Source organism: Pelmatolapia mariae, linkage group LG23 (assembly GCF_036321145.2).
Source record: "Pelmatolapia mariae isolate MD_Pm_ZW linkage group LG23, Pm_UMD_F_2, whole genome shotgun sequence".
NCBI lineage: Eukaryota > Metazoa > Chordata > Actinopteri > Cichliformes > Cichlidae > Pelmatolapia > Pelmatolapia mariae.
Window position 1 is genome coordinate 16,129,408 of NC_086246.1, and position 13,601 is coordinate 16,143,008.

At 41.9% G+C, this 13,601-nt stretch overlaps 2 protein-coding genes across 17 annotated transcripts in view; one reads left to right on the plus strand and one right to left on the minus strand.

Annotated features, from left to right (window-relative positions):
• Positions 1 to 13,601, minus strand: part of LOC134620884 (peripheral plasma membrane protein CASK-like) — a 48,598-nt gene that overhangs the window by 18,650 nt on the left and 16,347 nt on the right. For all 16 annotated transcript variants that reach the window (XM_063467211.1, XM_063467210.1, XM_063467224.1 and 13 more), the window contains exons 3-10: positions 9,352 to 9,457; positions 8,093 to 8,170; positions 7,898 to 7,970; positions 2,881 to 2,983; positions 1,916 to 2,091; positions 1,206 to 1,328; positions 722 to 805; positions 399 to 498 (exon numbers count right to left, since the gene is read on the minus strand). In XM_063467211.1, the coding sequence (XP_063323281.1) occupies positions 399 to 498; positions 722 to 805; positions 1,206 to 1,328; positions 1,916 to 2,091; positions 2,881 to 2,983; positions 7,898 to 7,970; positions 8,093 to 8,170; positions 9,352 to 9,457 (843 nt within the window). The remainder of the gene's footprint in view (positions 1 to 398; positions 499 to 721; positions 806 to 1,205; positions 1,329 to 1,915; positions 2,092 to 2,880; positions 2,984 to 7,897; positions 7,971 to 8,092; positions 8,171 to 9,351; positions 9,458 to 13,601) is intronic.
• Positions 4,593 to 6,951, plus strand: LOC134620886 (probable G-protein coupled receptor 34). Its single transcript, XM_063467227.1, has 2 exons — positions 4,593 to 4,888; positions 5,374 to 6,951. Exon 2 carries the CDS (start codon positions 5,403 to 5,405, stop codon positions 6,675 to 6,677), a length of 1,275 nt encoding a protein of 424 aa, XP_063323297.1. The 5' UTR covers positions 4,593 to 4,888; positions 5,374 to 5,402; the 3' UTR covers positions 6,678 to 6,951.

Genomic DNA, 13,601 nt, shown 5'->3' on the forward strand with positions numbered 1-13,601 from the left:
CCTGCAGTCTTCTCAACAGCAGAAGTGAAAGTGGAACGCTGAGACAGGGAAGTGAGGCTGCTGTTGGGAAATGTGTTCATTAAACAGGGAAGTTCTGCACCGACAGCTGCTTTTCACAAAGACACCAGAATAGAAACCACGTGAGCACAAACAGAGCTAGAAAGCAATTGTGATCATGTTCTGTTGCGCAACATGCACACACTGAACACTTTTAAAGAGGGTTTCAATAATTTAATCCATCCATTAAAATAACCTTACTGTTAGTAAACTTACTTATTTGAATTAATGCGGCATGCTTTTCACTTCTTTTAGGCTCTTTGTCATACACACAAACAATCTAATACCTGTGTCTCCCTGTTGCAAACACATTTAGAGGAAAAAGTCTGCCTGACAGTTACCTGAGGAGGTGGGATCATCTGAGAAATCATGGAGCTCCTCAGGGGGGTCACCATAGTAGGAATTAAACTTGTGGCTGGAAACAGCAGCCAGCACTGCACCCTGGGACAGAGAGTAGGGGGTAACATGGATATTAAGTGAAATATACGTATATAAATAGATGTTATATATAAGAGTTTATAGTGTTTAAAATGTTGAGATGAGAGTAAAAATTCTGCCAGCAGCTTAATCTGGGTCATTAGAAACATCTGCACAGAGGGGATGTGGAGAGACTTCCTCTCATACCGAAACCTTTCCTCTTGGAGTCTAATAACACTGCGCTAACCTTCAGCTTCCTCCTGGCGTTGAACTTTCTCAGCTGCTCAACTGTTTCGGGCAGGTGGATCTTGTAGGCATACCTGTCCCTCTCCTGCATTTGTTGGGAATCACAGACATAAAGATGAAGGACATTAGCGCTCGCACACAGAGACAGTGAACGGATGTGAAAGCAGAGCTGTGGTTCTGAGCAAAAGGAAGTGTGCTTGAGTTAACATCAGTCAGGCCAGTGGTTTAAAGGTGAATTTGAGCTTGAGAAAACATTTACAGCAGGCAGCAAATATTCACGCCTGTTTCTGGGTTTTTAAAATAGTAAACACGATTATGAAAAAGAAAAGAAAAAAAAAGAGGAAATCAAACGACAATAACCTCCTACAGCTGCCGAGATGTGAAGTGAAAGTATTTTTACTTGCATTCAGTAAATTTGAATGTTAGCAGTGTGTGTGTGTGTGTGTGTGTGTGTGTGTGTGTGTGTGTGTGTCTTGTGATCTTGCCTTCAGCCAGGGGTGGTTGAGAGCCTCATAGACAGTGATTCTCTCAGCAGGGTCAAGCATCAGCATGCGCCTCACCAGGTCCTTGGCGCTCTCAGAGATGTGAGCCCACTGGCGCGGGTTCATCTGAAACCCAGAGAAATATTCAGAAACGCGTGAAGTAGCCAGGATCGCAGCTGAATCTGGCAGTAATTAAAGATGCAAGGACAAATTACACACCATTTAATGCTTCATAAATAAACCCACATCATTTTTCTCCCCCCTGTTGTGCAAAATGTTTCGGTGGTTTGTTTCATTGTTTTACAGTTTGGTTTTTTTGGCAGCAGCTTGATGGAAGATAGCAATGGTGTTGTCCATCACTCTGCACACTGCGACTGCATCTGCTACGGATTAGTGCACCAAACAGGAAACTCATACTCTGCTGAAAGCAGATAATTCATCAGACCTTTATCTTAGTTTTTTCTGCTGATAGAGTCACTTTATTCATCACCTCTCACATTCTTGTTGTGTGAGAGGAAAAGCTGAAGAGGAAAGGCAGGCCACAATTTGAAGTTCTGAAGTGATGTGGTAAAAGCACTGCATTCAGTTCCTGTAATCCAAGACCTCAACCTTATATCTAACATGCACAACAGCACAGTTCAGTCTGAGCCTCAGGGCCAAAGCTCTGGTGCTTCTCTGTTCACCAACAGGCCGTTTTGGCATTTAGCTCCTACCTTGTATTTCCCTTTGATGATAGCCTCAAACAAGCGCTCCTTGGTGCCGTAGAAAGGCAGGCAGCCGGACAGCAGAATGAAGAGGATCACTCCACATCCCCACACATCTACCGGTTTGCCATAAGGCTCCCTTTTCACCACCTCTGGGGCCATGAAGTGGGGCGTGCCCACTCGACCTGAGGAAAGAGATAAATTTCATACACTACACTGATGCAGTTTCATGATGAACTTTTTTTTAATTAATTAATTATTATTATTATTATTATTATTATTATTATTATTATTATTATTATTATTATTATTAATAATAATAATATTATTATTATTATTATCATTATTATTATTATTATTAGAAACACATTTAAACAAGCCCGTCGCGTGCTCTTTTTTAGGGCGCTGCTGCTTGGAGCCTATCTCACAATCCAATACGAGAGAGTCAGAGTGGATAGCTCAGACAGTTACATGTTGTGATTCATCTAATGAGCATGTCTTTGGACTGTGGGAAAAAACTAGGGCTGCTCGAGGAGACCCACACAGACCTGCTTACTCATATCCAAAATACTGCCCGGTCATTTCGCTCAATCCAGCCTAAACCACAACCAGTGAAAACCTGTTTCTAATAACGTGGCAGTTTTTATTAAGTAGGATATTTTTATTGAAACATTACAAAGAAACAAACAAATCTATTACATTTCATTATTATTAAGGTTGTGGACAGGATGTAAGCATGTGTGAGACGTACAGTAAGGGGGGAAAAACCCAACCTTTAAAAGAGACTATGGAGGTGACTGCATACGTAAGCATTAGTCTGCCTGAAGTCTTTTACCTCATTAACAAGTCAGTGCACTTTGCTGTCATTTCTGCATAATTGGTAACCACAGGTGTGGGGGAAGACCTACACTTGTTTTGTGGGCCACCTGTAATCACAGAATGCAAGAAAACCCTTGAAAAGTGTTTCACTATACCTCCGGCTACTAAACCAGACTCTCCCAGCTGGATCGCCACTCCGAAGCCTCCGAGTTTCACTGGAGCAGAGTTCTCCTTTGAGGCCAGGAGCACGCAGTGAGGCTGCAGAGGAATGAAAGACACGCGTCAGCACAGTGCAAATGAAGACAAGCTAATACTTGGTACAATTAGGGCCCGACTGATGCGGGACAGTCCCAGCAGACTTTAAAAATCACACTGACTTTTTTTTAAAATAAAAAGAGGCACAAGCACAGACACTGCAGAGCATTGCTTTGCTCTCTGTGCAAGAGTGCAAGATTCCATTATGTTCAAATGGTGGTTAGTGTACCCTGGTTTCACTTGAGCTTGCACAAATCTGACAGTGCGTTCAAAAGGAGATCCGCATTTTTGTCTCACACTTTGTATGCTACAGAGCTCGGTGTTGAATCCGAGAAAACTCTGGAGCTAATTCACAAAACTGAAGACACCTTTTTTAACCCTCCAGTATGCTTTTTAGATTCTGGTTAATTCGTTTATTTTAGAAACTTGGCAGGATACAGACAGACACGTACAGCTCTAAGCATGTGCTAAGGAATGACTTACAGCAGGCATACAGGCTACAAGCCATTAAAAGTCCTGAAGTGTAAAGCTAAGGCATGTCCCCGTCTAAACTTCCCTGTTATAGAATAAAATAGCCCTTTATTGTCATTGTACATGTACAACCAAATTGTGGGTGCTCCACACCAACTGTGTCGGAAATAATATACATACACATACATACATACATATATATAATATAATATAAATAATAGACAGCAGGAATCGATAGCAAACATTAATATATATACCAAAAACAACAGAAACGCACACATTAGAGAACAAGTTGCAAAGTGCCTGGAAGTAGCACAAAGAAAAAGACAGTATGTATTTAGACTAGTGTGAAAAAGGTGACACCGAAGCTTCACCATGTAGTCACACAGGACTAGTACTGCAGGTCAGAGGCGGGTAAGAAAATATTTGCCGAGTGCCGTGATAGCTGCTGCTAAATTACAACGGCTAGTTTATTAAGGAGAAGGACATTAAGCTAACCGCGTTCACCGGCAGGCTTGTAAAAACTGCTTAATCAAAATTGTTGTGACATTTTACTTAATATCTAATTCACTGGACAAATAGTGCGGCGACTCGCCACGACCCAAAGCTTTCTGCAAGGAAAACTAATTAGCTGACGTCAGCGGCTGATGAGCAGCGAGGACGGTGTTGTGTGGCATGTTTTCCATCACGGGTTCTGTGTCAGTGGTAATAAAACTGCTTTCCGTCACATTTTCACATATTTGTTCTTTTATAATAGTAAATCCAAGTTGCACACCTAATTTTTTTAAAAGACAACGAATGAAATGATGGGTTTCACAGATGCAGTTGCAAATTGGAAATAAAATTTGTTTAAAATGTTATCAAATGTTTGTTAAATGCAGTATTCTTCTCAGGTACATTCATCTTACTGTCACACTTTTTGTGTCAGTAAGAAGACGTGCACAACTAGTGAGTGTGAAAAGTGGTGGGCTCACTTCCTGTCTTCTTATTCTTTGCAAATCTTGTAGGGGGGGTGGAGAGAGAGAGAGAGAGAGAGAGAGAGAGAGAGAGAGAGAGAGAGCGAGAGAGAGAGAGAGAGAGAGAGAGAGAGCGAGAGAGAGGGCCGTCTCACATCTATGAGAGAGGAGAGGCTATGAAAGAGCTTTCCAGTAAAGACTGAAGACAAGCTGAGCAGAGCAGAAGCGGTGACACAGACAAGCCTGCAGGATAAATGACTTCAGAGGTGAAAACGGCAAAAAGGCGCTCCTAGGCCAGGACTAGTTTCTTTTAACATAAAACAATTAAACTCACCTTTATTCATTTAACAAAAGCTTTAATAGACTGATAATGGAGCAGCATTAGAAGTTGGATGGAGGAAAATACACGCAGGACTACTGTGAGCTCACACTCCTACACATTCACAGCTGTGCTGGATCTCCAATGGAAGGATTATTGATGGTGAGTGTTGTACCTTAATCCAAACATCTGTGTGTACGAGTCAGAGTGACTGTGAGCGCTTTTGCATCTGCAGCATGCACCCCTTGGCTCCGCTCTAACACCGTGGGACTGGAATTTATGCGTTAAACAGGCATAAAACTTCTGATTAGTCATGACTCCTGCTCCCACCCGTGAAAGCTAAATCACGGTGGAACTTTGAAAAAGCTGCACAGTGTACGGAGCTTTAATTTTGTAAGGTGCCGCACCTTTTTTCAACACAAATTACTATAATTTCCACTTGATGGTGGAAAACTCACAGATCATTACTTGTGTGTGACCTTAATCTACAACCTACGTATTACTCACCTCACTGTGTATTACTCATAAAACACACAATCGCAGTTTCAGTCCGTGCACCTTGTTTTGCTGCACTTTTGACTGCAAGAGCTTCTTTGTATGTCTATTCAGTGAAAATAAGCTGATTTTCCCCCCCTTTTTTCCCTTAGGTCCTGATGTTTAAAACTTCTGAGCCACAATGAATACGACTTTCAGGCCGGTACTCCCAACCTCTGCAGTGTTCGACACCTCTCTCCCTATATCCACGTCATCCCTCCCAGGCGCCATGTCATCGGCTTCTCTTTCTCCTTTCTCCACCTCAAACTACACAGCGGTCACTTCAACCCCGATGCCTTGCTCATTTAATAATGAAAGCCTCCGTGTTCTGCAGGCGGTGGTCTACTCTCTTTTCTTCATCTTTGGACTTGTGGGTAACCTCTTTGCTTTGTGGGTCTTCCTGTTCCTGCATTCGGGCCGAAACTCAGTGCGGGTGTTCCTCATCAACTGTGCAGTGGCTGATCTGGTCTTCCTGGCATGCCTGCCCTTCAGGGTCTTCTTCCATATTAATGGAAACAAATGGGTACTGGGACCTGTGGCCTGCAAGATGGTGGGAAACTTATTTTACATGAACATGTACATGAGCATATTTCTACTCGGATTCATCAGCCTGGACAGGTACTTGAGGCTGAAGGGGAAGGGCAGAGCACGGAGAGGCCTAAGGCTGAGGCTGTGGGGGCGAAGCAAGCCATGGAGCTGGGTGGCATGTGGAGTTCTGTGGATTGCGTTCCTGGTGGGTGTGATTCCCATGATTGCCGGAGCAGAGGATAAGGAACACAGCGATAAGTGCTTCCAGTACAAAACGCGACAAAAAGCCTACTGGAAAGCCTACATCAACGCAGGGCTGGTGGTGATGTTCTGGTTCATCTTCATCATCCTCGTGGTTTCCTATGCCAAGATTGCCTCACGGCTGCAGCAGGTGTCACGGGACAAGCCGGACCTACCTAACGCACAGAGATACAGGAGAACCGCAAAGAAGTCCTTCTTTGTCCTCTTTCTCTTCACCATCTGCTTCGGGCCCTACCACGCCTTTCGCCCTTTCTACATCTCCTCCCAATTGAGCTCAAGCCTACCCTGTAATTACATGCAAATCATGGACTGGACCAATGAGGTGATGTTGTTATTCTCAGCCTTTAACAGTTGCTTGGATCCTGTCATGTACTTTCTGTTATCGGGCTCGGTGCGCAAAGCTGCCCTCCAAGCACTCGGACGCAGACTCGGCCACCGGCTTCTCTTCCTGAATGACGTCACATCCAACAGCTCCACCATGGATTTCAGACGGCCGTCTGTCCCTGTGGTTGTACCCAACCTCGGTGTAAACACTCAGTCGCTCACCCCCAGAACCAGTATGTGTGTCATCAACTCTAACCTCCGCTGCACAAGAGTGACTACACTTCCACCTACTGGCCAACAGTGATCACAGGAGGAAAAAAAAAAAAATCGGAGTAAAGCATTTCTATTGACAGCTTCGGTTCTAACAAATTATTTCCCCGTACATGAACCACTGTCAGAGATGGATTTTGAACATTTTCCATTATTGGTTAAAGACAGATTTATGTCTGAAGACATACTACAGCATCAGCCGTGTCTTTAAAAATGTACATTTCTTTAAAGACTAATGATTATATGAAATGTGTGTGCGTGTGTGTGAGTGAATGTCAAGAATTTTCAGTATTAAAAAAATGTTTTATGGAGAAAAAAATAAATGGAATGGACAATAACCTATTTCCTCCTTTAAGCCTTTTGCTTTGCTTGAGCTCTGGAGCTCAATAGTCTGCTCTTACAAGAAGCAAACAAAACAAAGAAAGATAAAGTAAGAAAATTGATATGGTAATGGGAGATCTTCTGCTTGTGAATGGCAGCCAATCAGAAGAAAGGTGGCCCAAAGGTTGTTTTTTTGGTTTGTTATTTCTCCTAACCCCCCCCCCCCAAAAAAAAAAAGAAGCCAGCTTTGACCCACCATGATGATCAGCGCTTGCACTGGTTCTGCTGCTGACAGCTTTGAGCCCTGTGTGGTCAAATGGCTCAGATGGGATCAAGGGCCTGGTTCAGCACTGCTCCATATGGTCTAGTAGTGTCGGACACCTGTGTTTGAGGGTTAATCCTGTTGGAAATACTGGGGGATTCTGATTTTGCTCTAGGAATGCCTAATAAATCCACACAGTTGATTTATTTACAGTTGTAGATCCCCAAGTATTTAAGTAAATATATTTCTAAAGGTGACATCTGGTCAAAACTTCATATTAATAGCACATTTAGAAATGTATTTACTTACAACTTTACTAAAATTGGTGTTCAATATTTATTTTACCGCTGTATGCTACAGCTAACACTGACTCTTGCTGAGGTGTTGGTTTGCCAAAAGGAAAAAAAAAGACCTCATGGTGGTTTATTCTAAAAACCACAGAGTAACTAAACTTAATATTAAAAGCGGATATCGAGGGAAATTTTCGGGTAAAGCGTGGGTCGCTTTTAGCATTTGCCTTCCCACAAGCAGTGAAGACAGCATCTTCACAGGAAGGCAGTAACACTGTGCAGTATACGCTTCTGGTGTGATAAATATATTTAATAGGTTGTCCTTTGCGAGTCACGGAACATGTTCTGTGGTTTCACTAGCTTGACTGTGTGAGAGCTCACCTTTACATCACGGTGAATCACATTGTTGTCATGGCAGTATCGAAGTGCCTCCAGAATCTGCCTCATGTAGTGGCTGGAGGGACAGAAAGCAGAAAGGGGGGCATCATTTAGAGCCTGCACAGAGATGTTGTGTATTTCAGGCTTTAATAATATTTGAAAATGTGAAGCCCACACTTCACAGACTGTGTCCCTTACCTGGCCACTGCTTCGCTGTACACAAACCCAGCATCAGCTCGCTTCACGATTTCAAAACACAGGTCTGCACCATCCATACTAGAAAAAAGGAAGAAGGGTTTAGGGTGGGTATGAAATGATCTGTTTAGTAATGAGTAAGCTGAGAACTCTTTATTAGTATAGATTTAGATTTGGTTACATTTGAATCATTTCAATAATCAGATGAAAGACAAAAAAATAACAGCCGATACAATAAATTTTTCTTCAAACAGTTCTCATGTATAGTGCTGTAAAAAGTATTTGCCTCCTCCCTGATTTCTTTTTTGCATATTTGTCACACCTGAATGTTTCAGCTCATCAAACAAATTTTAATATTATCACACTACCACCACCATGTTTGCCTGTTGCTATGATGATCCTTTTATAAAATGTTGTTAGTTGTACATCAGATGTAACAGGACTCGAACCTTGTGTTCTTTAGATGTTATTCTGGGGTCTTTAGTGACCTCCTTGATAAGTGGTGCACTCTTGGAGTCATTCTTGGAGTTATCCATTTATGGATAATGGCTCTCATTGTGGTTCGCTGGAGGCCCAAAGCCTAAGAAATGGCTTTGTAACCCTTTCCAGATTGATAAATGTCAGTGACTTTGTGTCTCAGCTGTGTCTTTAGATCGTTGAATGATGCTTTTTGAGAGATTTTTTTAAACCCTACTTCATTTTGTCAGACAAGTTCTATTTAAGCGATTTCTGCCAGTAATCAGGTCTTGGTGTGAGTACTGAAACTGAATTACAAAAACATAGTTAATCACAGTTAATTCATGATTTAACAAGGAAGGAAATTACTTTTCCACAGAGGCCCAAGTAGGTTTACATAGCTTTTCTTTTCCCCCCTTTAAATTAAATTATTTGTTTGAAACATGCAAGTGTTAAAAGATGCAAAGATTTAAGAAATCAGGAAAGGCGCAAACTTGTTTTTCACAGCACTGTACACTATTATACTTATGATTACATATTGCGCTGGCCTAGCAATATCTTCAAATATCACACTTTTTTTCCCTTTTTCTTGTCAAAGAGACCAAGAAGTCTGAAACCACAAAAACAAGGGGGTGTGAAATTACCAGTAACAGCCATCTGCCTAGTGCTGATAAAATTAGTTGGTAGCTGTTTTGCTAGTGCGGTGGTGACGGTAGTTTATAAGAGAAAAGCTGCCATGCATAAAACATACAAAATCCAAACCTAAAATTGGATGGGAATGTGAACAGTGTGCACGACACACTTACAATTCAAAGACCATGTAGAGCATGCCATCGGAGCTGTAAGTCTCCAGCAGCTCCACGATGTGGGGGTGTTTCAGCATGTGGCAGATGCTCGCCTCTCGCTTCAGATCTGTGAGGAAGAAATTCAACATGGGCTATGGTGAGACACATCGAACACTTCGGATTTCATCCAGTCTATTTATACTTCCAGGTTGTGAGGTAAAGTGCTAATATTTAAATGTATGCCAAGAGTCGTGTTACTGCTTCGTAGACTTTAAAGTACACCTAAAATGCTTTTCCTTATTTTCTGACATCTATTTACAGCTCCAGTGCTAGATGGCTATACTTAAAATGGAAAAAGTTTCAAATGAAGCTGACAGCATATATGCAAGTGAGTCTTCAGACTGCTCTAAAAGGTCTTTTTTCCCCCCGGCTCTTAGCTCTAGGTGATGACAGTGGGAGTGGATTGGATCCCCAATATCATCATCTCATGCACAAGGTTCAGCTTGTGAGCACGGCAGCCCGCCCACAGACCTTCTGTTTGTGAGACGCATCCAATTAAAGAGAGGAGAGGAAAGCTAAAAGAGCTAAAACAGAGGTTGACTGAGGAGCTGCAGGATAAAAAGGAAAAAAGTTTATTTTCAACTGAATCAGGCAAAGCTGCCCTGTTAAGAGTCCAACAATTTAAACACAGAGTTGGAAATGAGCATAAAAAGTTTGCTTATACAAAAACTGAAGCTTTTCATTCAGGTATTGCAAACTTTCAATATCAGATTAGCTTTTATTGTGTCCTGGGAGAAATTTACCTTGGACAAGCGAGGGAAACACATCATGTAAAATAACAGACAGATGCAAACATTAGTTTACAATTTTACCAATTATGGCACTAAAGAAATTATACCTATTTCATTTACAGTTTGGTATCCTGAACCTTTTTCATGAGGGCATTATAAAGCATGTGTGGTCCTAGTAATGTTCAGGTCCTGCTTTATCAGTGATATCTGAAGGGAAGATAAGGGGAGTATCCCGACTACCTTTCCACCTATTGATGGACTTTATGCACTCAGTACTACAGGATCAATTTTCCTTCAACCTAAAGGTTTGCATTGTGAAACACATCTCCCTCTATACTATACTCACCCTATAAAACATTTAGATCCTTTATGTTTAAATGCAGTAAACGACAAAGAAACATAGAAATACCTGACCGTTCTTTTCATACCTCAGCAGACTGCCTGCCACATGACTAACTCAACACTAGGGGGAGCTGCAGAGCATTTAATTTGCCAGGTATCCTCTTCTTGATATATAAACTACAGACTAACTGATCAACAAGCTGGTCTCTACCAGAAAGAATGCACATCTGGATCACTGTCATCAACATCATGACTAATCCAGATCTGCAGAAACAATTGCAACATGACTGTGGGGATTTCTCATGTTTTGACTGCCTGGATGGAAAACACGCCTACGATTAGAGGACAGACTTCTCTCTTGTGAGAAGAGCAAAGACACGTTGTCTAATAGACTGACAGACAACTGGCAGGACATGAGGTAACGACAGAGATGCAGACTGCTGAGGCGAGCTGACAGACATAATGTGCTGCTGTTGGGCTTCTCAGTCCATAAAAAGCTCATTTACACACTCCGCTCCCCATCTGTAACTCTACTGATCTTTGTGTGTGTGAGTGTGTGCTCTCTTTGTGTCGTGACCGCTATCATTATGCAATACAGAGAACCGACAGAGTCCCCACTACAGAGCCCCCTATTCTGCTCTCCCTTTGCTTCCATCATTTCCTCCTTCTCTCCCTTTTCACACCGGTCCCTCGCCCGTCTCATCGAGTAGCCATTCTTGAACTTAACAATGCTGCCCACTGTCCAACGAGGAAACGGCTGATGGAGCCAGAGAGGCCTGGAACGCTCTGAATGAAGCTGATGCCGTCCACTGGGCCTTTTCCAAAGCAGGCCTCGGTTAGCCTTTGTCATGTCATGCTAATAAATTTCACTTTGAAGACTGCAGGACCATGTTGCCACACCATCTCCTGATATTCTAACTATCATATAAAACTAATGTACAGAAATCACACTAAGAAGTCATTTAGGCTTGCCCATTCGCCAGTGTTACTTTGTCTTCACTTCTGATAAATGACTTTTTCAATATTTAACATGTCTAACAAATAATACTGCAAATTGAACTACTGTATTTTCCCCACAGCTATTCAATACCTGTAAGTTTTTATGGTCATTGCGAGCCATCTACACCCGTCTTTTACTCAATACTCCAGACTCTTAATTATCGTATTCATCTTTTATTCATCCCACCTCTCTCACATGTTTCGCACAGAAATACATTTGTATAGAAATCCAAATATTTGTTCCGTTAGCTCGAAGCTCAGCCCAGCCTGCAGCTCTGTCTCCTTTTCACTCGGATTTATGCTGACACGGAGTCTTTCTTAATAAGCTAAGGTATGTGGTCTCATGAAATCACTCTGGCTGCACTCCAGTTTTTCACATTGCCACTCCGAGTGGCCGACTTGCAGATTTTCAGTCATAAGTTTAAAAAAAAAAAAAAATGCTTAGGTTTACCAAATTTAAGGTGAAACTTTTACTGTGATCGACTCTTTGGGGTTTCACCTTAGCCTGACTGGTTTTCTTGTAGGGCGCTTGGTCCCATGATCCAAACAAATGTTTATGTAATTTGTAACCCACATAGACAAACTGAGGCAAATGTATAACCCTCATCCTCACACTGATAACAACTGATAATCACCAGGTCTGTAAAAGCCTGAACATTTATAGCAACGCAATGATCAATTAACTAATTAACTGAGTGACAAAATTACTCTGCAAAGCTTGAATAATGAATTAACAGTTCAAGTCTAATCAAGCAAAAACACCAGAAAACTCTGGAATTGTATAACATTTGACAGACCGCATGATTTAACAAAAAAAAAAGAAAAAAAAAAAAAAAGGTTAGTATGTGAGGTGCGCCCATGAAAAACATCAAATCTTTTCTATCAGTGCTTAATACCTGATTCTGCTACTGTGTTGTTTGCTGCCATTTATTGCAAACAAGGCATGTTGGCATTTTAACAATTTCTTTATTTAACAATATTATTTTTATGCTGGTCCTCCGCTCACACACTGCTGTGGGACGCATCCCATTCTCCAACAGTGTCATCAGGACTGCAGACAGGCCTTTCCATCCTCTCCACTCCCAAATCCCCAATCCTGGAAGCAATCTGTGATGAACCCCGCTCTGTGAGGGTGAGCGTTGTCATCTTAGAGGAAAGACCAGATTTGTTTTTTCATGGGCGCAACCCACAAACTCAACTCTGCTGCTCAACCCACAAATGCGTTTTTCTTACAAATGTAGCATCATTTAAGGCCAAACAAACAGGCTTTCCAATGGTACGGCACTTTTTAACAGAATAAAAAAAGGACGTTTATCACGCAGCCTTTTCTGAATGTGCTTTAAATGATTTTATACTCTGAAGCTTTTTTAAATTGTTATTGATACCGACGTCTATCTACCAGTATTAACCACCCACAGCCCTTAAAACCCTCCCCTCAATATCTGCTACGGATTCGATCTCTTGCTGCCTAGCACAGCAAATCCCCACATTTGTGAAATGAGCTGCTCTCTGTTTATCGCAATATGAAAAAGCATACAATGTAATATTGTTGGCATTCCTAGAAATGCATCACGTGACACGAGAGCCTCTGTAACAAGTCATACACCAAAGCCCCAACCTTCAACGTATTGGAAGAATTCGACATCTTTATCATCACATTTGGAAGTCTGGTCATTTTTGTGCCATTCCTGGTGAAAGTGACCACATGGTGAAGCATGTGTGAAGTGACTCAAGAGATTTAAAAAATAAAAATAAAAAAATGCTTTGAAATATTTCTGAGGTAAGAGAAACTCTTAAATGTGGGTGGTTTATATTTTCAGATGAATACAATTACACCCAGGTTATTTTTGTGCTACGTTCTGGTTTGGGAAACCTTGGTGTAACACTCCGATTTTTCCTCTTTCTCCTCCCTCGGGTCATTTCCTTTTCCTGCTGTTATTGGCTGCCAGAATAATCTCTGGCTGGGGCATCACAGATGGCCCATAGTGAATGCCAATACTACCACCAACACACACACACCTGTGACTTTTGTCTCAATCCCTCACTCCCCACCCTGACACACACACACACACACACACACACACACACACACACACACACACACACACACACAGCATGACAAAACCCAAACCCACATGG

Coding starts and splice junctions, on each gene's coding strand:
- LOC134620886 (XM_063467227.1), top strand. CDS start 5,403: ATGAATACGACTTTCAGGCCGGTACTCCCAACCTCTGCAGTGTTCGAC.